Source organism: Monodelphis domestica, chromosome 1, assembly GCF_027887165.1.
Source record: "Monodelphis domestica isolate mMonDom1 chromosome 1, mMonDom1.pri, whole genome shotgun sequence".
In the NCBI taxonomy this organism is placed as follows: domain Eukaryota; kingdom Metazoa; phylum Chordata; class Mammalia; order Didelphimorphia; family Didelphidae; genus Monodelphis; species Monodelphis domestica.
This window is the reverse complement of record NC_077227.1, coordinates 604,828,676-604,852,765: the sequence shown is the minus strand read 5'-3', so window position 1 is coordinate 604,852,765 and position 24,090 is coordinate 604,828,676. Positions and strand designations below refer to the sequence as shown.

General features: G+C 33.5%; 1 protein-coding gene and 1 pseudogene across 1 annotated transcript in view; both read right to left on the bottom strand.

The window, feature by feature from the left end:
- Window positions 1–358: 358 nt before the first annotated feature.
- LOC130457307 (arginase-2, mitochondrial-like) lies at window positions 359–3,480 on the bottom strand (annotated as a pseudogene).
- A 3,113-nt stretch (window positions 3,481–6,593) lies between these two features.
- APMAP (adipocyte plasma membrane associated protein) overlaps window positions 6,594–24,090 on the bottom strand; it is a 35,067-nt gene continuing 17,570 nt past the window's right edge. The window contains exons 5-9 of the mRNA XM_001382052.5: window positions 23,738–23,854; window positions 21,434–21,608; window positions 17,179–17,313; window positions 16,240–16,432; window positions 6,594–10,343 (exon numbers count right to left, since the gene is read on the bottom strand). Coding sequence (XP_001382089.2) covers window positions 10,134–10,343; window positions 16,240–16,432; window positions 17,179–17,313; window positions 21,434–21,608; window positions 23,738–23,854 — 830 coding nt within the window. The 3' untranslated portion in view covers window positions 6,594–10,133. The remainder of the gene's footprint in view (window positions 10,344–16,239; window positions 16,433–17,178; window positions 17,314–21,433; window positions 21,609–23,737; window positions 23,855–24,090) is intronic.

Here is a 24,090-nt window from a genome sequence, read left to right as displayed (position 1 = left end):
CAAATAGTTTATATAGTACTAGGATAAATTGTTCTTTAAATATTTGATAGAATTCACTTGTGAATCCATCTAGCCATGAGGATTTTCTCTTAAGGAGTTCATTGATGGTTTGTTCAATTTCTTTAAGAACAGTGGTATCTTGACACATCATTAATTCATTCGAGAAGGCAGGTCAAGTACCAAATGAATTTTTCACATAATAATGTACATTGAACTAATCCATTCCAAACACCCAGAAAATCCAGATTTTATAAGGCATTATATACAACATTGGTATTTTTTGAAACAGACAATAATACATAGGCATAAATGAAAAGACAGTAATTAGATAAGATTATTTTAACTTATCTTTACCTGTACTGAGAGAAATTAATGGCCTAAGGGGATAGTGGGGAGAAAAAAATGTTATTCCTGGAAGAAGGATCTCCTGCTATAATATATGAGGGCAACTGTCCTTCTGGAGTGCTTTCTCTTCTCTGTTTCTTATTACCACTGAATTCTGCTTGGGATTCATCAGGGTAAGTTCATCAATTAGTTTGTTTTTGCCCGCATTTCAAAATTCCTCTAAAGAAAGAAATGGTTTGGTCATTTACAATTTTGCTTGTTAAAGGTTTATTAAGGTGATATTTGTCAACAAAGTGTTGCAATTCCTCTCATTTTGCACATACTTTCTTGATCTCAACACCAACAAGTTCCAGTGTAATGGAAAATCGTCACATCTCCCCCTTTAGGGACCCCCCCCCAATACTCTAAGAACTAGCTTTGTCAGACTGACCTAAACGTGCTACAACGATGACAAAAAAAAAAAAAACCCTTCCTCCTACACCTGCTAGAACTCCAGAACAAAGCAAATAGTTCCACATCATATGGCACTACTACTTCCCATTCCATAACTTGACAAATCCATGATGGATTGATGATCTGGATTTATACTGTCTGTACCATACTAAGGACCATACAATTCTGAGAGCCCAAAACTGCCTCCTCACTTCCCCTTGAACAATGCTGCAACAGGATGCAGACCCACTCCCCTTTTTCATCCAATCATGTGACACCCCTCCCCCACCATATCTGTATGTGTCCAATCATGTAACCTAAGTGTATAAAATAACAAGAACCCCTTTCCTGTCTGGGTCCACAAGTAATATATTTCCTCCCTTCCCTACTAGAGTGGTATTGTGGTTTCCTCCAGCCTGGCTACTCTTAAAATCCCACATCACTAAAAAGCATATCATCAAGTGCCAACCAAATAGATATCATGACAATTTTTGCAAAATGCCTCAAATACCTAATTCAAGGTATTCCAAAACCATTGAATATAGGGGTTGAATATATTCTATTTCCTGTTTTGTTTTTTACTCTGAGTAATTTATATTTTTCTAAGTGTTGTGAAAGAAAATTCTTTAATCCTACCTAGTGCCTCACTAAACTGAAGGATTAACTCTCTTCTACCTTTTCAATTGAATCAACAAAAGATTGAATACCCTACTTAGTACTAGGTGAGAAGCCAGCAAGATACTTTGAAGAGCTCCATCCTCTATTTTTACTCAACCAGTCAGAAACTTATGAATTCTTTTAAGAGTTCACACCCTCAGAAACTGTTCAATCAGGAAACTTGTGAACCCCTTGGATAGTGTTAGAGAACACTGGAAACTGTGATTGGCCCCTGTGAAGAGGGGCAGGGAAAAGGAGCCACCATAAAAGCAAGTCCTAAACTCAGTCTGGGAGATGGTCTTTGAGAAGATAGTCTGAAGAAATTGTTTTCGGGAGATGTCTTCTGACTGTGGAGAGTCTTCCAGAGTTTCACTGGAGACTGCAGCTTGGATCGTGGGTTTTGGAACTTGGCTTCAACTTAGACTCTGACTCCTGGACTAACATTTGCTGCTGAAAAGAAGATGTATTCCTTTTTCTCCCTATTTATTTTTCTGAACATATCTATTAACTCTAATTCTTCTAGAATTTCATTCACATCTCTAACCTCTTATTTATTTTTTGGTTTGATTTATCTAGATCTGATAGAGGAAGGTTCAGGTCTCCCACTAGTATAGTTTTACTGTCTATTTCCTCCTTAAACTTCATTAGTTTGGCTTTAAAAATTTGGATGCTATACCATTTGGTGCATACATGTTGAGTACTGATAGTTCCTTGTTGTCTATACTGCCTGTTATCAGGATATAATTACCTCCTCAATATCTTTTAACTCGATCTATTTTTCAACTCCTGCCTTCTTTTTCTCAGTTGATGCCCAACAGATTTTGCTCCAGCCTTTAACCTTTACCCTGGGTGTATCTACCTGTCTCGTGTATGTTTCTTACAGACAACATGGTAGGATTTTGGTTTCTAATCCACTCTATTTGCTTCAGTTTTATGGGGAAAAAATGCTGACTCCCTAAATTCAAACACATTCTTTACTTTCTGATTCATCTGGTGAACCTCATGAGTGGGAACCTGATCATAGTCACTGTGGCCCTCCTTTCCTCTTCTGGTCAAAGCTTGAGTCAATCACATCTACAGGTAGCCCAACTGTGGCCTTCATTTCTTCCTCTGAAGCAGCCAACAGAGGATTGACTTCAGTAATCCAGGGCCAGCAACAAATCTGTATTATGTATCTTCTCTTTAGTGTACATGCTTTCTCAATAAGTCAATCCACTCACAACAGGAGTCCCTATTGCCATAGCCGATGAAGGATCAAAAGCATCAATATCAAAGATCAGATGAATTGGTCTTTGTTTTTTGTTCATCAGTTGAACAAATGTCTGTAACATGACCTTCTGTATTCCAAGATGGTTAATATTCCTCATTGAAAAGTATGTCATAATTTTTTAGAATAAAATGTCCAGTAGGATCTATATCTCTTAGGCCAATATACATAATATCTGAGGATAAAAGAGGGTTTGAGAAGAATCCTGGGAGAGACTGCATCTTTTCCTATAGTTCTCTGAGGAAGGCTGTTCATGCATATTTCTTGATAAAGTGGTATGGGATGTGTTGATGTCAGATAAGACACAAGTTGGACAATGGCAGACATGGCCACTAATGGAACCAAGTGCCACACTGTGATCTACTCTTATGGTGAGGCAGCAATAACCAAAAGACACAGCCCTGGTAACTGCCTTAGCCAATTCCTATTTGGCATGGTCCATCAAGCAAAAATTCAAAACAAAGTTGTTATAGAGCTAATCTCTAGCCACAGGGATGAAATTCAGATCTCCGAAGTCATTCACCCAGTAACCCAAGTTGGAGAGCCTTTTCCATAACCCAGCCTTTCTTATGACTGTAGGACCATGTTTTACTCCTTTATTCTTTCACTACTTAGTAATGATGATGGTGTACTCAATGACTATGAAAAACAAAAGCCTAAAGTATCATTCCTTCATATATTTTTCTAACTATATTACCTTTTTTATTTAGTACAACCAGAATCTTTTTTCTGAAACCATAACCATAATCTGCCTTTATAAACAAGTAATTATCATTCATTCTCACTCTATTCTTTTAACATAGGATTTTTAGAGATCTGCCTAATATTCTCAAGGGCAGAGATTATCCCCATTCTCTAAAGGAAGAAGTAAAGCAGAAAAAATCCAATAGTTATCAATGACACTAATGAGTGAATAAAGAGTAGAATGATATATTTAGAGGTAGGAGGGACCTCAGAAGTTATCTAATTCAGTCAGCTCAGAATGCTGTCCAAAGGTCCCAAGTAGCAGGACTAGGATTCAAACTCAAGAATTATATTATCCAGTGGTCATTTCAAAGTGGCATGCTATTTGGAATGCTCCTGAATCTTAATGTAAAACACTTAGAACTTTCTATAAAATTGTCATAAAAAGACAAGAGTCTAAAAAACCTAAATACCACTTTCACTCTAATAAATCAGTTTTTTAAAAAATCTTTAATGTCTTAGGTTATTTTAATTTAATTCTGTACATTCTGTAATAGCTGATTTTTTTATTCTTACTCTTTCTCAAGCACCTAAAAGTCAGAATGAGGAAAACTGCTTGTCAGTAGTATTTTTTTTTAAACCCTTACCTTCCATCTTGGAGTCAATACTGTGTATTGGCTCCAAGGCAGAAGAGTGGTAAGGGCTAGGCAATGGGGGTCAAGTGACTTGCCCAGGGTCACACAGCTAGGAAGTGGCCGAGGCCGGATTTGAACCTAGGACCTCCCGTCTCTAGGCCTGGTTCTCAATCCACTGAGCTACCCAGCTGCCCCCCTTGTCAGTAGTATTTTGAGATGTATTAGTATTTATAAAAGCATACAAGTAAACCATGAGGTATTTTTTTAAGCCAACAGGTAAAATGCCTACTGCTTCTAAACCAGGATGCTTTAATTCTGTTTCCCCAAAATCTCTATAATAGAAGAAAGGGAAAAGGAAAGCAACTTGGAGATAAATTTTTATATAGTCAAGTAGTTATGTTACTTAGATAATTTCTTGGATCATTTTTTCATATTTACTAAGTAAGGAATGACTATTTTATCCAATACACTGCACACTCATAACATCTGATTTAGAACAAAAAAAGGAACTTGAAGGTTACCAAGTCCAATCAGCTAATTTTACAGATGAGGAAATAGAGAGAGTGGTTAAGTAATTTGCCCAGAGTAACACAGGTAGTAAAAGTTTGAAGTAGCCTTATCCCCAAACAAGAGATTTGCAATAGAATAAGAGTGTATGAAACAAAACACCTATAAACAAATATAGGCAAACAAAGTGAATCAGTCATTACCAAAAAGTAATACTATCCAAATCAAAACTTTATACTCAATTTATTTTCACACATTTACTATTTTGTTATCCAGTTATTTCAGTTCTTAAGAGCCTATCTAATCCTCTCAAGTTTTTCTATACTCTAAGCACCAGAAAAGACCTCAAGATGGCTAATATCAAAACAAAACTTGTGCCCCTACAATTCTTTTCTCCATTCCCAGTGTCCTCATCAAACCAACATTTTATTAAAGTACCAGAAATCAACATATATTCCCAATATCCATATTTGTATACACAATACATGTTGTACATGTGTAAACAGGCACATTCTTGCATAAAATGCACATAAAAGTTATATGTCTTTAGTGTATGACTTGAGCTTCTCTCAAAAGGACAGCTCTTTGGTTGTTCTCTGTGTTTTATGAAACTCTTAGTAGCCTCTAGTACAATATTGAGGTGACCCCAGATAATAAATAATATTAATTTTCTTAATTCTCTATCTACATGGCCAAATATAGCTAATACTTAATAAAATAAAACAACAGACCACATCAAATTAATTATCCCAATGTCCTTTGACTTTATTGGATGACAATTTTAAGAGATAGTAAAATACTAGAACTATGAGAAGCTATTAAGTTTAATATTTTAAATTATTTTACTAATTATCAACAGGAGTATATAATATTTCAAATAACATTTAGAGATCCCAACATGGAATTGAAATACTCTAATCAAAATTGATTGATCACTTTGGACATAGATACTTAGGGACTGGCTTTCTTTACCCTGAGGGGACAGTTAAGATTAACTTATCTTAACTGTGAAAAATTGTGTAGAAAGCCAAGGACCACTAGATTTACTTGGTTTGCCTCATCCAAAATAGCTGTAAAAAAAAAAATTAGCAATTAAAACAAAATATACAATCATAAGCTTTCCACTCTATAATCTACCTGTATGCTGAAGGACAACAATTTAAAACAGGAACAAAGAAGAAAATGCCCAGAAAATGACTGTTCTTTTTCCCTAGTCTCAGAAACCAATTTTGTTCCGGCCCAGTCCAGGAAAAGGGAAACTAAAATAAAGTCGAAACTGTATCATTCTCAATTTCAAAAATTACCTGAAATCAATCAATCCAAAGTTTAGGATGTACTCTAAATTTTGGTCCCGAGCCAAACTAAAGCTTAATATTAGCCAAATTTGTTCTGCATACTGTTGGTGCCTATTAAGGCAATGGTGACAACATAACCTTAAAATTAAAATGTAATAAAATCTATCCAATCTCGCCTCACAGAAACACAGAAAGTCAGAAATGTTAAAGATGTTAGACTTAAGTAATCCAATTCCCTTAGTTTTACATATGAGGAAACTAAGGTCCAGATAAGAAAAGTAACTTGCAAAAAGATATATAGCTAGTTAGTGGAAGCGATGACATTGAACCCAGGCTTCCTGACCCCTAATCCATTGTTCTTTTGACAATACTATGCTGACTGGCACTCATCAAGAATGCTTTTAAAATACAAAGTATAAGTGTCTATCCTTTAGTACACTACTAGAAGGTAATATTGTCATCTTACCATTAGAGAAATTATATTTTAGCATTTAATTAAAATCGGAGATCAACTCTTTTTAAATCATCCCATACATGGTCATTATAATAAAACTAAAAGCTATTTCAATTAACTCATTATATCAGTTTTTTCCACAGAGTACATCATAAAGTAATATGCATTAGATCTAATATATGTCCATTGACTTAATAATCCTTTCTAAAAATGAAAGTCCAAACAGAAAGATAAAATATAGGAAACCTTAAAAGGGAGTCAAAAGAGATCAACCAAAAAACAATTTAGCAATTTAAAAAAGAGGCATTATGAGGAAATTCTAAATCAAAAAAGGTTTATTTTTCCTAGAAATCAGAACATATTTAGGGGCAGAGGAAGGAAAATAATTAATTGCATTATTCAAGTATGTATGAAGAGATATTATGTGAATGAGGCAAGCAGTTTTTCTTCCAAGATGGAGATGCCAAGATACATTATGCCTAAAATTCAGTAGAAGGAATTTAAATTTTGTATTAGGAAAACTCATAAATACAATAGTTGTAAAAAGCTAGCATGGGTTACCAAGATATGTTCTTTTACAGATAATAACAACTTCAAATTATATAGCACACTTTAAAGTGTGCAAAGTCCTTTACATACATTATCTTATTTGGTCCTCACAACAACCCTGTGAGATAGGTTCTCATTTTACAGATGAGAAAACTGAAGATCAGTGTTTAAGCTTAAGTTTAGTGTAACACAGTTTATCAGTGTCAGAATTGAGCTTTGAACCCAAGGTTTCTTGACCCCAACTCTAGCACTCTATCAACTATGACACACTATTGCTTAAAGAGACATATTTTTCTAGAAAAAGTTCTTCACAGGGGCAAAAAGCAAAAAGTCTTTGTATTTATCTGACTTAGTAAAAAGAAAAAAAATGGGGGAAAGGAGTTGTTGGGAGGAAGGGAAAGAATTTTCCCTGGTATCAACTGTAAGGTAACTTGAAAATTACCTGATAATAAACTTCAATCTATGTAGGCATAGACAACATTCATATGTATACAATAAATATACTTTGACTCCCCTACTTATAAATTTGGAAATTTTAGGACTTGGTAAAATCCTATTAAAAATCATGAAACTCAATGACATTTTAGGGTCCTTAGAAAACTGTAACACTGCTTATACACATTTTGATGTTACTCAGTTTGGTGGTTAATGGGGGGGAAGGGGGTAAAGAGCTTGAAATCAACTTAACTAAATTTCACAACTTTAATTCAGGAAGCAGGGTCAATTGCTAACTTTGTTACCAGTAACATTCAGTGAAGAATTGCCCCATTTTCTTGGTTTCCAAAGATGAATAGAGTATCTATCCTAAAATGGGCAAGATTTCAAAATTGAGGTCTCCATCTTACAGAAAGTTCTCTGGCTAGTACTCCCAATTTTGTCTTCATAAAGAGACTTAAGCATTGCATTACATGAAAATATAATTAGCTGTAAAGTTACAGTAAAAACTAATCCTTTAGGTACAATATATACATACAAATAGTCACACGTTCAAACCTATTAAAGAGTTCTTGGCTTTTTCCACTAATCCCAAATTACTAAGCAAAACACAGGAAACAGCATTTTCATCCTTTAAAGAGAAACTAAGAATGAATATCTGATACAAGACTAAGATTTCTTTTTAAGAATCCCTAGCTTATTAATATTTATAAAAATTAAGGCCTGAAAAGCATAGCTCTTTATCATCTATGTAGGATGCCGGAAATTGACAATAACAGGAATAATTTGCTACACTAAAAGGTCAGCCCTTAAGCATTAGATGGTATTTCAACATACCACTATTAAATGGTTATTTTATGATTTTTTTAAAAAGCTTATGATTTCATGATACACAAGTACTGTTAATTGTTTTTGTATAGTACTTGTCACATAAGAAATGCTAAGTAACTAAAATAAACATTCCTTTATGCACTGTATACTCAAAAAAGTTCAATAGTCAATATCAATTATATGCTACACTATAAAGCTTCATGGAATAAATGGGATGATTTTTCCTTATATAAAGCAGACAACATATGTGTAATTCAGCAGAATGAATCAACATTATGACCCTATATCACAGCTACTTAATGGTAGTCACCCAGTAAGATAATTTTTTTAAAAGGCCAGGCAGTGCTTTAATTAGATAATTAGTACATATTTGTTGTTCAGTTGTTTTCAGTTATTTCCAACTCTTTGTGACCCCATTTGAGGTTCTCTTGACAGAGAGTGATAGTGGAGTAATTTGCCATTTCCTTCTCTAGCTCATTTTACAGATGAGGAAACTGAGGCAAAAAGTATTACGTTACTCACCCAGGGTCACACAGCTATTAAGTGTCTGAGGCTTGATTTGAACTCAAGAAGAGTCTTTCTTACTCCAGGCCTGGAAATCTATTCACTGTGCCACCTATCACCCAATTAGTACATATAGTTTGAAGTTTACAACACAGGTATTTTAAATCATCAAACTTGAATTTTCTTTTTAAAACAGTAACTTTCCCCAAAGTACTTCAGCAATGGTAACTTTAGTAATATGTATTTCTATTTGAAGATGGAAAAGGGACAGAAAAATAATATAGCTGGCTCTAGGGTCAAAAAAGACTAAGTCCATGGTGAGTAAAGACTAAATGAATTCAAATAAATTCTTCTAAAATGGGCTTCCTCTCAATATATACCATAATTTCCCATGGATGACATACTTTTTACTAAAAGTAGCACTCTAACTATTAATTCCATTCTAAATTTAACATTCCCCCCTAAATAGAAGTATATTAGCTGAAAATTAGCCTCTTGATTATAATGTGCAGAATTTAATTTCATACATTTCATACATTGTTATACTATATGATAAAATAATTGTCTAGATGACACAATCAAAAAAGTCAGCAGAAAAGCAGATTTAATATATTCATTATTACAGAGTTCTTATTGATGTCGTTTGCCAGTAATATAATTAGACAACCACTTGTCAAGGTGGTAAGCAATGCAAACATGACATTGAAACATAGTGATTTTAACCATGTCTGCAGTTCCTTCTAGGAAACAATGTAAAGGCAAACAAATTATATTCTCCTAAAAAAAAAATCACTGTTGATTTCAACCTACTGGGTAATATCATATCACTATAACAGGTAGTTTTTAGAAAGAGATATTGGTATTGATTCTCAATATAACTGAAATAAACGGACTTTCACGAGAGAACCTTCTTGCAGCACCTAACCTTTAAATAGTTGAAAGGAACTGAGGTATCCTAAAAGCCTTTAGTTGTGCCTCTCAAGAGGCAAAACTTTGACTACCCAAAAGTCTAGTCATACAAACCACTTCAGTTGAGCAGGGAGTGCCTTTTGGAATGCTCCTATCAGTGGTCTATCTAGTACAAATCTTTAGAATGTAACTCTTACTACTTAATTTCCAAAACTTCTTTCTGCTTATATCAAAGTTTTCCCTCCCGGTATAGTAGTTATTAATCCTATTTCATGGGTAACAAAGCTAAGGATGGAAAAACAGATTTAGTAGGAGAAACAAGTTCCTCAAACTTTTTAAGTTTATAAAAGTATTCAAACTTCAACAGAGAACTGTTACACAAGCAAATATTCTTGGATGATAGAATTCTGTTACCTAAATTCTCAAAGTCATCATTTTATGCACTTCCCCCTTAAAAGTCAACCAAAAGGAAAGGATTCTACCATAGAAAACTAACATGAGCAAGAGTACTGTGGCATTCCCCTGCTACACTGTAAAGAGATGACATTGAATATTGGTAGATGTATTTCCATGACTGTGGGTAACACCTTATGTACTTAAACCACTAAAATACTCAAGCAGAATGATTCCTAGAGGAGATCAATGTTAAGTGTGCAAAGAAAAGGAGATCTGAAGGAGCCCAGGTAAAGGTGTCCATCGTGTTCATGCACTTCACTAATATAGCTGACAACCTGTCCAGTGGGATCATGTAAGCTTCTCTGGTATGTTCCACTGTCCCCAAGTTCCAAGACAAGGCTATATCGAGGTACAAACTTCGACACAGTTTCTGGACTTAACAGCTAGAAAAGAAGCACATTGAAAGAAGATTTTAGTTTCTGATTGAGTCCTAGGCTTATCTGATTTCACACAATTGGTTCTTAACAGTTCAAATGTAATTATAATCGTAATTAAGGGATCTCTAGACCAGTTAAAATGAAAGAGAAGAATTATGAACTGAACATTATAGTAAAAAAAGTGATTAAAATAACTTCTACAAACTGGTCCAAAAACAAATAAGATATAATTGTTCACAGGGACATGTGGCAGGACATTTAAGAACAGCATAACTATTAATTATAGTAGGCTAAAATGGTATTAACAATTGATAATATAAACTAAAGACAGAAAAGGATGCTAGTGTGGGAAAGATTCCACACCACATTAGCAGCAAGAAGATGAGGGATTTTTAGTAATGGCAAATCTCAAATATCTACCAAATAAAAGGGGAAGAAATCAGTGTCAGTGGAGTACTCAACCCTGATGAAATTATAGACTATTGATTGATACATTAACAAAGTTTCCAGAATTACTGTTAAGAGAACTGAAAACCACATATTAGATTGCATGGGGCATTAATTCATTACCATAAGTAAAATATTATAAATTATCTTAAATGATAACTGCTAGTTTTAGTGTACTATTGCCTTGCAATTTTAAAATAAAACATTCCCTTTGACCTAAAATTCTTGTCACAGAAGAAAGAAAAGTCCAGAGGATTCTAAAGATGTTAGCATTCCAAAAAGTAACAGGTCTGGGAGCAGAGCCAAGATGGCAGAGAAAGCATACAGACTCCTCTGATCTCAACAAAATTACCCTCCAAAAAACTATAACACTTCAAAAGAAATTCTGGAGCAGCATAACCCACTGGGTAAAATAGTATTTTAGCCCAAAGCAACATAGAAGGCTGGCATTAAAGATCTACTGAACCATAGTAGAAGTAGAATACAAAGCAGCATGTCAAGGAAGGCCCTACCATGGCAATATGCCTTGGGTGCAGCTGAATCCGCACCAAATACTCCCAGAGCTCTCAGTTGCAGATGGTAAGGTGGGGCCCAACAACTGCTCAGAAGGAGGTTACAGAGGTCCCTTGGTGACTCTAGGTATAAGACTCTTGTTGCACTGCCCATTTGCAGATCCAGGAAGCAATCATAGGGTGTGATTGCAAGGTGAGGAGAAGCACTAGCATACACCACCTCTTGCAGCCACAGGAGAATAGGAGACCCTGGTCACAGTTACAAGAAGGAAAAGAGTGCTTATGGTTACTCACAGACCAGAGCACTGATCAGGAGAGTATTAAAAACACCTCTCCTTATATCACACCACCTTGGAAGAACTAAAAGCAGACAGACCCACAGAGCTAGCTCTGAATGCAGCTTCACAAAGAACCTGAAGCTTGGAATAGTGCTCCCTTCACCACAGTTTCAGAGCCCAAATTTAATGGTTTTTTAAGTTAAAAGAAAATAAAAAGGTTGGAAAATGAGCAAACAAAAAAAAAACTGAACATACAAAATTATTTTAGAGACAGGGAACACCAAAACACAAACTCAGAAGATGAAAAAAATTCAATACTGCTATATCCAAAGCCTCCAAGAAAAGTAGCAATTACTCTTAAGCCTAAAAAGGATTAATGGAGGAGCTCAAAAAAGATTTTAAAAATCAAAAAAGAGAGGTAAAAGGAAAATTGAGTAAAGAAATGAGACTAATGAAGGAAAAACATTAAAAAGAGTCAACAGCTTGGCAAAGGAGGCACAAAAAATACTAAAGAAATTAATACTTTAAAAAACAGAACAGGCTAATTTGTAAAAGAAGCACAAAAATCCACTGAAGAGAAAAACATAAAAAGCAGAATTGGCCAAATGCAAAGAGATGCAAAAATTCACTTAGGTGTAGCTGAATTAGCACCAAAGGCTTTTTCAAAAGTAGAATAGGCCAAGTGGAAAAGGAGGTACAGACACTCAATCAAGAAAATTGTGCTTTAAAAATCAGAACTGGGAAATGGAAGCTAATGAATCCACGAAACATCAAGAAATAATTTAAAAAACCAAAAGAATGAAAAAATAGAAGAAAATGTAAAATATCTCATTGGAAAAACAACTGACCTGGAAAATAAATCCAGGAGCAATAATATAAGAATTATTGGACTAACTGAAAGCTATGATAAAAAAAAAAGTTAGGCATCATCTTTCAAGAAAATATCAAGGAAAAAATTAGGTTTCAAGTAATATCTCACACCCTACACCAAGATAAGTTCAAAATGGGTATATGACTTAAATATAACAATTGATATTATAAGTAAATTAGGAGGACCTGGAATAATATACCTGTCAGGTCTATGAAGAAGAGAAGAATTTAAGACCAAGCAAGAGAGAGAGAACACATTACAAGATGTAAAAAAAATAATTTTGATTATATTAAATTAAAAAGGGTTTGTACAAACAAAACCACTGTGACCAAAATTAGAAGGGAAGCAACAAACTCGGAAAATATTTTTACAACAAATTTCTCTGACAAAGATCTAATTTTTCAAATATACAAAGAACTAAGTCAAATTTGTAAGAAATCAAATCACTCCTCAATTGTCAAATGGTCAAAGACTATGAATAGGTAGTTTTCAGGTGAAATTAAAATTATCAATAATCATATGAAAAAAAATGTTCTAAGTCCCTCCTGATTAGAGAAATGCAAATCAAAACAATTTTGAAGTACCACAATACACCTAGCAGAGTGGTCAATATGACAATAAAGTAAAATAATAGATGTTGGAGGGGCCGTAGCAAAATTGGGACACTAATGCATTGCTGGTGGAGTTGTGAATTGATCCAACCATTCTGAAAGGCCATTTGGAATTGTGCCCAAAGGGCTTTAGAAGAATGTGTGCCATTTTGATCCAGCAATACCACTATTAGGTTTGTATCCCAAATAGATAAAAAAAAAATGGGAATGTATGTTTGTACAAAAATATTTATAGCTGAGCTTTTTGTGATAGCAAAAATTTGGAAAATGAGGGGATGTCCCTCGATTGGGGAATGGCTGAATAAATTGTTATATGTGATGGTGATGAAATGCTATTGTGCTATAAGGAATTTGATTGATTCCTATAAGAACTGGAAAGACCTACATGAACTGATGCAGAGTGAAATAAGCAGAACTGGGGTACATTATACACAGTAACTGAAACATTTTGGGAATGATCAAATGTAATTGACTTTGCTACTAATAGCAATGCAATGATCCAAGACAATTCTGAGCAACCTGTGAGAAAGAACACTATCAACATCTAGAGAAGAAACTATGGAAATAGAAATCCAAAAGAAAACATGATTTAACACATTTAACACTTGTTTATATGGGTATATGACTTGGGTTTTGGCTTTAAAAGATTACTCTATTACAAAAATGAATAATAAGGAAATTGGTTTTGAGTGATAATATATGTATAATCCAATGGAATTGCTTGTCAGCTCCAGGAGAGGAGGGAGACAACATGAATCATGTAGCTACGGGAAAAAAAAATTTTAATAATATTTAAAATTAAAAAGAAAAAAATTGTTGTTGGACACTGAAGAAAAAAAAAAGAAATTATCAAGGAAAACTGTCCTGATATTCAGGAACCAGATGGCAAAATTGAAACTGAAAGAATCCACTAATCATCTCCTAAAAGGGATCCCAAAAAGATGATTCCCAGGAATATTAGAGTCAAATTCCTAAACTCTCAGGTCAAGGATAAAATATTGCAAACAGCCAAAAATAAACAATTCAAATATTGTGGAATCAGAGTCAGGATAGCACAAGTTGTAGCAGCTTCTACAATAAAGGATTGGAGGACCTGGAATATACTCCAGCGAGCAAGAGAACTAAGACTTCAACCAAAAATCACTTAATCAGCAAAACTGTGCATAATCCCTCAGGGGAAAAAAATGCATATTCAATGAAATAGAGAACTTTCAAACATTTCTGATGAAGAGACCTGAGGTGAATGGAAAATCTGACTGCCAAACATAAGATTCAAAAGAAGCATAAAAGAGTAAACAATAAAAGGAAATAAAAAGATATTCAATAAAGTTAAACTGTATACATCCCAGATAGAGAGATGATTCTTGCACCTCCAAAGAATTTTTTCACTATTAGGACAATTAGAAGTATTATATACATTGACAGAAGGCAAGGGTATGGATTGAACATAAGATGATGTAGAAATAAAATAATGGCATGAGAAAGAGGAATGCATTGGGAGGAAAGAGAAAGGAAAAATAGAATGGGGTAAATTATCACATAAAAGAGGCATGAAAGAGCTTTTACAGTGAAGTGGAAAAAAAGGGACATGGACCTTTCTCTCACTGGAATTGGCTCAATGGGGAAAGAACATACATAATCAACTGACAATATAACTCTATCTTGCCCTATAGGAAAGGAGGGGAAGGAGATATGAGAAGAGAGGAAGGGCACATAGAAAAGAAGGTAAATTGGGGGAAGTGGTGATCAGAAATTAAACAGGGGGAATAAAAATAGAGAGTAATACACACTACTGCACTATTGGGGGAGTTGTGTACAAATTCAATCATTCAGGAAAACAATTTGAACTTGTGCCCAAAAGGCTATAAAATTGTACATACCCTTTGACCCAGCAATACTATTATTAAGTTTGTATTCCAAAAAGATTAAAAGTTGAAAAGAGGAAGGATCTATATGCATAAAAATATATAAAGCATCTCTTCTTAGTAGCACAAATATTTAGAAAGTGAGGAGATACCCATCAACTGGCCTAGATGAATAAGTTATAGTATATGAATGAAATGGAATACTACTGTGCTGTAAGAAATGCAAGCAGAACAGCTATTCTCAGCAATACAATGATCCAAAACTCCAAATGACCCAAGGGACTCATGATAAAAATGCCTTCTGCTTCTAGAGAAAGAATTGATGGAATCTGAAAATCCAGACCAAAAGCAAACTTTTTTCACTTTATTAATTTTTTTGTTGTTGTTCGAGTCTCCTTCCACAAAAGGATTAATATGGGAAAATGTACAGCATGATTGCACATGTAAAAATCTATAGGAGATTATTTGCCATCTCAACAAGACTCAATATTCCTTGAAAATGTTCGAAACTATTTTTAATTGTAATGGGAGGGAGTGAGAGGACTGAATGTTGGAGAAGTAGGAAAAGAAGCTTGAAATCAAAGCTTATTGATAATCTGTATTGAGTGTTGCTGCTAGGGTACATAAAATACAGTATCTAGCACAGTATGTAGATTCTCAATAAATAGCTCTCAAGAGCTTAAGTAACCAGAAGTATCTTTTTTTTAATAAACTAAATTAAAAAAATTTTAAGCAAATAGTCTTTCAGTGGGTAAGTTTTTTCCAACTAGTGTTCTCAAATGACTTAAAAAAATTCTAGATATCTACCTCTTAGATTGTAAGGGCACCTAAACCAAATGAAAAATAATGGAGTTAGCAAAACTATCACAAAAATGGCTGCCTTATATTAGAAGAGACTGGAGATTTCTATTATAATACCAACCAATTTGGCCAAATTTAGTATGAAATAAAAACTATATTAAGACCAAGAACATGTTAATACACCTTATAATTATGTAATATTTTCCCCTATAGATTTCAATTTTGTCATCAGTTTGAAATTAAATTAAATGAGGAAACTGAGGAAGGAAAACCATCAGGGATATCTTATTAAATTAATAATTTATCCTTTCTGAAACCATATTGTTGCAGTATCCAACAACTATTTTTAAATTTACTCCAATCGTACATATAATTTGATATTTCAAGTACTTACTGAAATTACCAACTTAATTGACAAGAAATTATAGAACTATTAAAAATATTTTAGCATTCAAATAACCTTTAATAACAATTATATATTTTTCCATTTGTTAACAAAACTAGAGATTTTTGTTACCTTAAAAATTAATCTTTTAATCCATGGTTTTTCTGATAAGAAATCCAACATAGAAAACCCGGGATTGTGCCGAACTGTTGACATGGCAACCCAGTATCCTCCAGAGCTGCTTGGCCGAATGTTATCTGGAAAACCAGGCATGTTTTCTACAAACATGTCTGCCCCACCCTTCATAAGCCCAGACACATAGAATCTGAAAGGAGAAAAAAAAATCAGAATGACAAAAAACAAGGGGTATTATCCCAATTTCACCCACTGGAGAAGAATCTAAGTTTATGTAGGAATAACTAAATTTCCATTTTTTTAAAAGCCTTGTAGATACTAGCTATATTGGTACAGTGAAAAGAGTGCAGGATTTGGAATCAGAGAACCAAAGTTCAAATCCTGGATCCATTTCTTTATACTGGTATGACTTTGGATAAGTCCTTTAACTTCTCAGATCTCAGCTTCCACATCTGTAAAATAAGGTGGTAGGACTAGATGAATAATATGGACCCATTCACCTCTACTTCTAGAAACATCTTTCCAACTATACATTATAGCATGTTCAAGGAAACTGAGTTACAAACATGAATCTCTAGTCAAAAGTAAAAGAATACAAAAGAAGAAAACTGAGTTACAAACTTGAATCTCTAGTCAAAAGTAAAAGAATACAAAAGAAGAAATCAGAAAGAGTATGAACTGATAAGCCATAAAGAATATCTATAATCAAGTGAAGAACCTCATTTTGTTTCAGCCTTATACTGAACAGGATCTTACAGGAACAGTGTGTGTGTGTGTGTGTGTGTGTGTGTGTGTGTGTGTGTGTCCCTGGTCCTGGTAGAAAGTGATTTCATTTCTTTTAGTATTGTATTACTAAACAAGCATATGATAGGCACTTACTGATAGAAGAGACATTGTAAGTAATCTCTGTTATCCCATCCCACAAGTACTATATACCTTCTTATTCTTGCCATAGTAGTTTCTGCAACCAGAACAAAATCTTCAGCAGGAGACAACTGGACTCCATTGGGGAACCTTAATCCTTCCATTAAAACCTTTACTTCTCTGGTTACAGTATCATATTCTAGCAATCTGAAAAATACCAATACATAAATTGTTTTTTTTAAATTCCCTTCAATAATATAAGAATAGGAATAAATGGTATTTGAGGGTATTTTTAGTATCCTGCTCCCCCTACTGGGAACTTTAAGATGTTGATCTGATCATTGAAATTCATTCACATCTCAAGGTTCAAACACTTGATTCATTTCCAGATTAGCATCAGAGATACAAATCGGAGCCAGGAGACTGCCACCGATACAGAGCAGTACCAAACATAGAGGAGCTTCCAAAGGTTTCTAAGTTACCTTAGGGGATCTTTTTTTTCCAAGCCAAGAGAGATCCAAGATACTCAAATCAAATCAGACACAAATTTAAGACACTTAATAAATAATAAGCTTAACTTATTGGAACATTTCTACTATTATTACAAAGTGCCAATACAAAAAAATTCAGTGTGTTCAATTTCTTCAGTAAATCAGAAACATACCAGCTTCTCCTCTCATCTAAATATGACGTTGCTGTATTTTTCCAGTTCTTTTCTCATTAGACATTTTTTATATATTCTACATCCTGTCATTGTATACTAAATTTCAAGAGAGAGATTGTTGTAGAAATTTCTATTATTCTCCTTAGAATAAACCCAAGTCATCTGAATTGATATTAGACTCCCAGAGGCTCTTGAGCACAGGAAGAACCTGAAAATTAAGCTAAGATTTTTGGGTCTATCCCATTCTAGAAGATTCCAGAACCAGGTATGAAGACAAATTTAGCCTCAGTACTGTCCTCAAAAAAATAATTCTAGAACTTCGTAGACATCCAGTTATCAAGTCAATTAAAAAAGTTGCTTTTGTTCTACTATGTCGAGAAATGGCTGAGGCTTCTATAATTTGTATCTTCCAGTCAACTGTTAACTTCTACTATTATCTAATGAGATTTGCACTTCCACAATAAACCATGGTTTCATCTACCAAAATGATGTTCACTAACTCATTTGTTCAATCAAAAGATTGCTTAATGCAACACTGCAAAAATCAAATTGTTTGCACCTATATCAAATTGTTTACAGTCTGGGGAGGAAGGAGAGAGAGAAAGAGAGAATTTGGATTGAAAAAGGTCAGAAAACAATTTTTAATTGTTTCTGTGTATAATTAGAAAAAAATAAAAGGACTAGACCAAAAAAACCCTTGTTTAGAATATTCACAGGATTAAAAAAAAAAAACAACAGAATCTTTTTGTACTATGTCCTCGCATAGTAAATGTAAAAAATTCCAGATGTGTAAGGAAAAACGCATAGAGGAAAGTCTCTTATGGCAGAATTTCAGAATCACATGAGTCTCAGCATGTTTTTAAGCTCCAAAAAACAGAAACAGATTGCAGAGTAAAAGCAAAACAAGTAGACGCTCTGAGTAAAGATCCAATTGCCACATAGGCAAGTATGGTCATCTTCAATTGGCTCCATGAGATGTTTTGCCATTCCCTTCTCATTCATATTATGATTCTTAGTGGGGATTTTCTCCCTCATTTTCTCATTACTTGCTCCAAAATGAGATCCTAATACCTGGGATTTATGTATAGAAAATGCTTTCTTATTCCTTTCTTTAGTATTTTAGTTCTATTTAAATGTTTTGGGGTGGGTTTTTTTTTTATTGTTTTTAAAGGTTCTTCTACCCATGTTTGAATTTGTAGAACAAGATACAATTTTAAGACTTCTTAAGCAAAATATTTCTCATGCAAATGTTTAGGTTATATAAGATTCCTTGACAGATATAATGGTCCTTGACAGAAGCAATTACACAACTATCCTCCAAATATCAAACAAGGCATAAAAAAGGGGCAATATAGAAACACCAAAAAATGTCTGCTTTTGCAGAAAATGGTGAATTTAGAATACAAATGGTAAAAAAATAATCTATACATGATGAAGTTCTCCAAATGCTGCTAGATAGAGATGGCACTGTGCTGGTTGTTACGTGTTAAATATTGCACAGAATCTCCCAAAATTCATAAAAGATCTGCCTAAAAGTCCAGATGGGAAACCAATTAAATGAAAAATGTCCATTATTCAGGTAACAACACACTTTTGGATCGATAGCTTTTTGAAGTGGGCCATCACTGCAAATATCTTGGCACTACAAATAGACAATAAGTTAAGCCCAGAATTGAATAAGAATATAAGAAGTAGATAGAGTATATATATAAAGCTGGGAAGCACCATCAATGACTGCAAATTGTTCCCCAGCCCAAAAACCAATCTTTTTTTGCTTTGCTTTATGACTTACTTATAGAATACTATATCTTTAAAAATTAGACTTGCAGGAGACCCAAAAGTCAAAGGGAAGAAATATGGTAGGTATAAGAAGGCTACAGCACAAAGGCAACAATGACTTGCAAAAGTGAAGTAAGTGATTAGAAAGTGAGGTAGGTCAGGCATAGGCAAGGATGAGGGAGAAGAAATGGATAGCTCAAATGTTGCACAAGAACAGCAACATGATGGCTAAATCTTCAATGTACACCAACAATAATTTCACAAGACTGAACACCAACAATAATTTCACAGGACAGGATGTGAATGAGTTATAATCTGTACAGCTAAAAAGGTAACCACTTTGAGAAAATTATGCATCCACTGAAGTATTTATATTCATATAATTATGTTTCTACCCTTTGTTTCTCTCCTATGTAGGAACTTTATTACATCCATGAATAAGTGTTGATAAGCCTGATCACTTATTCTTTGGAAATATATATAATTGAAGTTACTAGTTATATTAGTCTTGTATAACATCCTGGGATAACAAAACTAGGTAACAAAAAAAGACCATAAAAGAATATACAACTTATGCATGTAGATGGTTCTGTAGGATTTTTGCAAAATCTGATTTCACAAAAGAATTCAAATATCATGTTACTAACCAGCTCCAAAAATTAGCCATAACGGGACTGTCCCAATTGGTCCCCAATTCATGGTGTCATCATCAAAATATCTTTGCAACAAGATTAATACATACACAGGCACAGGCAACAAACTCGTATGTCTGGCTTTAGGTCCCTTCCCCTTTCAAAAAATTGCTTTTAGACTAGCTGTCATACAGATGTGAAATTTTGAGTAAAGAACTACTAAAGTATAGCTCATTAGCGATATTGTCCATTTTCTTCATATTCAATAACTTCACATTTCCCTATGTCTACCTTATATTAAAATAGGCTAAAACAGACCAATTTGACAGAAGGTTAGTATGCTTGTGGTGGTCTTGGATCATCACACACATAATAGTGCTACAAAAAAGTCAAATATTTCTTCTCTTATTACCACAAAAGTCTTCTCCAGGGCAAAGCATTAAAGACAGTAGACAATATTTCCAAACAAATTAAATTTATTTTATTTATATATATATGTGTGTGTGTGTGTGTGTGTATATATATATATATATATATATATATAAATGTATAGAGGGAGAGAGTGTATGTACGTGGAGTTCTGTTCCCCAACCTAATAGTTTTATCAATAGCAATGTGAAAATTTTATAAAAAAAAATTACAGAAAAAACCCTAAATTTCTGAAAAAGGTTATTTTAATTTTATCCCTTCAAAGGAAAAGTAAGACTTTCCTATTTGATTGTCTTTTTTCCAAAATTACTACTATTAACAAATCACAAAAACAACAAACAACAGTAGGGACCTGTCTCAAAAGTTGAAGTGCTTTGTTCACAAATGTTCCAAAAGAGTTATGAATGGAACCAGCCATTCTGAAAAGTAATCTGAAATTACAACTATTATATAAAGTTATTAAAATGCCGATCTTTTTTTTTTAATAAACCCACAAGGTAGAAGAGTGGTAAGGGCTAGGCAAAGGGGGTCAAGTGACTTGCCCAGGGTCACACAGCTGGGAAGTGTCTGAGGCCAGATTTGAACCTAGGACCTCCCATCTTTAGGCCTGGCTCTCAATCCACTAAGCTACCCAGCTTCCCCCAAATGCTGATATCTTTTAACCCAGGGATTTCAATGATTAGACTCATAGACTCATTCTCCCAGGGATGTCAAGAAAACAAGTCTCATTTATACAACAAAATTTCCATATAATAATGTCAAATAGTAGAAAAGAATTGTAATAAACAGTACTTAAGTTAGATATGTAAAAATAAACACTTACCGTCCATCATCTGTACCCTCCATAACCAAGAGCAGATAATCTCGTCTTTGCCATTTACTGCTAGAATCCGTAAAATAAATTTTCCTCCCATCCTGAGTAATTGTCAGATCATTCACAAATGACATTTTCTTTCCCTCAATGGGTGTTTGGGAAGACAAAAGCTGTTTTACTCTACCTGGATTTTAAAAACAATTGGTTTCATTTTAAACTTAATTTTTCCTAGAAACTAAATCTCAAAAAGGATTTTTTTCAAACATACAACTATCTATGAAAAGAAAAACTAGAATGAAATATTTTTATGTTATTTAAATTAGAAGATTCAAAATTCTGAAAACTTCTTAAAGTTTTTTTTTCCTTAAGTACATTAAAAAATTATAATATTCTTAGACCAAAAATTCACTAAAAGCAAATATCCTACTTCCTCTAAGGCAAAGGATCTTAATTTTGCATATGTGAAAATGGGATGTTAGAGAATATATAAACTTGGATAGTGAGATATATACATATATCTTTATTTCCATATAATTCCTTTGTAACTCTGTTTTATATATTTAAAAGTATTATTTTAAGGGCACATAGAACTTACCAAATTGTCAAAAGAGCCCAAGACATACTCAAAAAGTCCATGGCACATATATATATGCTCTATGGTCTTTTTCTACGTGGTGCCATTGAAATGAAAAAAATATGTAATCAGGGACCATAGGAGTTTCTAAAAATCAACTTAGTTTAGACTGGGTAAAGAACATTTTAAAAACCCTTCATTTTTCTGCTTCTAAAATTCAGAGCAAGCATAAAATTTATACATATATGAAAAAAAACACAATTATTTTAGCTTGGGGTCTGTATTTTAGTGAATTAAGGGAGGAAAAATAAAAAATCTGGCCTAATGATACTTTCTACTTGTATGACCCTGGGCAAGTCACTCAACCTCCATTCCTAGCCTTTATTGCTCTTCTTCCTTAGAACCAGTGCACAGAATTGGTTCTAAGATGGAAGGTAAAGGTTTTTTAAAACATATATTATTATAGGTTACTCTACAGAATTAGACAAAGTCATAACAAAATTAATGTTGAAAAATAGACAAGCATATTGAGAACTATGAAGAAGAATGCAGGCAAAGGAGAAATAGCAAAGTGGGATAATGAATTAAACAACATTTTAAAAAACTATCTAGCACTAGAAAAAGAATGTAGTACTCAGAAATTGAATCCAATGAATAAAAGATTGCTGTTACATGAAATTCCTTACTTAAACACAATAGAATGGAATCACTATTCAGTAAAAACTTCTAGAAAAATTGGATAACTGTATGACAAAAAATGGGTTTGGATCCAGTGCACTCTAACTAGATCAGTAATTGAAATACTTTTATAAAATGAAAAAAGTATAAACATCTGTATTAATATAGGGAACAGGGACTTTTTAATTAAAAAGAAAAAATCATCAGAGACAAAACCCATGGGCTTAGCTATATAAGGAAGATTTTGCACAGTAAAAATAAGCAATATTTCTAAAATTAATTACTATTCGTATACTACTACTAATAATCAAATGAAATGAGCAGACAATTTATAAAGTAGTTACTGTATATAAAATTCCAATTTTGTTGATTTTTTGGCATCTTTTCATTTAGATACTTATTTTTTAATGTGCTTCATATTTAGTAATTTTTATAACTCCATAAGTTCCATGATTTATTCAGTTATCCTCCAAATGTTGGTCATATAGGTTGTTTCCAGCACTTAAAAAAATTATGATAGAGTAGTCCATTTAGGTTCTTTTATAGTTTTGGGGGGACAGAACCCTAGCAATGAGATCAATAGGTTGAATGGTATTGAACCTCTTCTGAGGTTCTAATTGCATATTGTATTTTTCTCCAAAATGTTTTCAGTAGCATATAGTTTCAGAGTTTCTTTCCATACCAATCAAAATTGGATTTGTAAAAAATGCCATTCAGGAAAGCACAGGTTTATATATTCAAGTTGTCCCAATTTTCCATTGCTCTGGTTATTTTGGGAGTTTTCATATGGTCATTACCAATTTATAGTTCTTCTTTTATAAATTGTACAAAGAGGAAACGGAGGTGCTAAGATACCTGGGGAAAAATTCTACTAAATATATAAATTCTAAAATAAAATGAAATGTTGAAATTAATTGTTGTAGGTTAATGATTTATATACATTCAAGTGGATGGGAATATTTGTTGTGCTTCTAATTCTAATACAAAGTTAGTTCAAAGCATTTACTGCTAAAAATAAAAATTTGAGTTTACCAAAATAATTATGAGAGATCATGCCCTACCTGTACTAGGTTCCACTTCAAATAGTCCCTGGTAAGCATCTGCCACAAAAAGAGTACCATTAGGCCCAACTCGTATTCCAAGAGGTCTTCCACAGACAGGCTCATCTTCTCTTGTTTCTATGAAGACAAATGTAAAGGAATTCTAACCCCCAATCCAGAATTCTACCCATAGCAGATCAATTATCTTCCATTGTATCTTCATGACTGCTTTTTTCCTCCACAAAATGCCATAACAGACTAATTATGATATATAGTTTATTTTACCTGTTTACTGTTGCCTTGCCAGTTTAGTCATATCTATCTACATAATACACTGACTTTTTGAAAGGGTGAAATGTACTTTGCAATAACCA